The 1581-nt window shown below is 26.8% G+C and overlaps 1 protein-coding gene across 1 annotated transcript in view; it reads left to right on the plus strand.

The window, feature by feature from the left end:
• Positions 1–1581, plus strand: part of LOC107636540 (galacturonosyltransferase 8) — a 5952-nt gene that overhangs the window by 895 nt on the left and 3476 nt on the right. Inside the window, 1 exon segment of the mRNA XM_021121185.1 lies at positions 1085–1581. This exon segment is cut by the window's right edge and continues 1 nt beyond it. Coding sequence (XP_020976844.1) covers positions 1085–1581 — 497 coding nt within the window.

Raw genomic sequence — 1581 nt, forward strand, 5'->3', positions numbered from 1 at the left:
CAACTATCAATATAATCAAACTTAATATAGTAGAATAATCAAACTTGTAATAGAATAATAATCAAATTTGTTTACATAATCAATTTTTTATGGGAAACGAAGAAACGATTAAATATTAATTTCTTTTTGGTATTCATTTGCTAAATAGTTATCTATTCTCACAAAAATTCTGACCAAAATAGACAAATTATTTTCCGAATATAAAAACAATATGTTATTTATAAAAGAAAATTTTTCGTTATTTTGCCTCCTTTATATTCTTTCGGAGTGTTTTTGTTCGTTTTGAATTTGAGGAGTATTTTGGCATTTTTGTTATTATTAATTTACTAATGAGATAGGCAACTGTTTTGATGACGGTACTATGCTAATATGTTCTTGTACTATGGTGATAAGTTTGATGAATGTTAACATTCTCAACAAATAAATGTAGCTTTTCTTTTTGTGCTATCTATTCAAAGTTAATTTATATTAACTTTAAAAAAATATCTTTTTAATAGATAAAACTATTTTGCATTTGAATAAAATTAAAAAAAAATCATTATTAAGAATATTTTATTTTTATTTTTTTTTTAAAATAAAGTATTGTTAATTTTTAGAAATAATTTTTTTAATAAAAATAATTTTTTAGAAGATATTTTTCGATAAGTTTAAAATTAAATAAAAATATGTTACTTTTAAAAATTAAAAAATATTAAAAATTCATCAAAATTTATTATTTTTTATCATTATTTAACTATTAACTCAATTTCTTTAACATAATATCTTTAATCTAGTAATCTAATAATATACTTTATTTTATCCTTTTAAACATTAATAATTAACCAATGACCAAAAACAATAAATTTTAATATAACTCTAACATTTTCCTTTTATTCAAAAAAATCAATCCAAACCAATATCTACGTCTAAAACTTAACAAAAATATTTTGTTTTTTATAAATAAACTAATCCAAACCCACTTAGAAATATTATATTTGTGAAAGAAGTTTTTTAATTTTTTAAAGTTTTCTTTCTAAGTTTTCTAGGCAACTATGGAGAGTCGATGAAGTTAGATTGATGAGTTTGCGTTGTGATTGTGAACTAGAATTTTGATGGTGTCGTCACAAACGAATTTGATTCAATTAGAAGGTCCATTTTGGCTCTCAAAAATGATCCACTCAAGCCTCGCTTGGATCAGATCCGTAAGCAAGCTGATGATCATCGGTCTCTGGCTCTGGTTTATGCATCTTATGCAAGAAAGCTCAAGCTGGAGAACTCAAAACTTGTCAGGATTTTTGCAGAATTGTCACGAAACTTGACAGATTTAATAAGCGAACCTCAGTATAGAGCTCTTCTAAGTAATGACGCAGTCCTTGTGGAGGAATCAGTTGTTCGGCAGTTTGAGAAAGAAGTGAAGGAACGTATCAAAACCACACGTCAGGTGATTGGCGAAGCGAAGGAGTCGTTTGTTATCCAGCTCAAGATTCAGAAGTTGAAGGATACAATTTTTGCTGTGAATGAACAATTAACAAAGGCGAAGAAGCAAGGTGCCTTCTCGAGCTTGATCGCTGCGAAGTCAATTCCAAAGAGCTTGCATTGTCT

The sequence above is a fragment of the Arachis ipaensis genome, chromosome B04 (assembly GCF_000816755.2).
Source record: "Arachis ipaensis cultivar K30076 chromosome B04, Araip1.1, whole genome shotgun sequence".
NCBI lineage: Eukaryota > Viridiplantae > Streptophyta > Magnoliopsida > Fabales > Fabaceae > Arachis > Arachis ipaensis.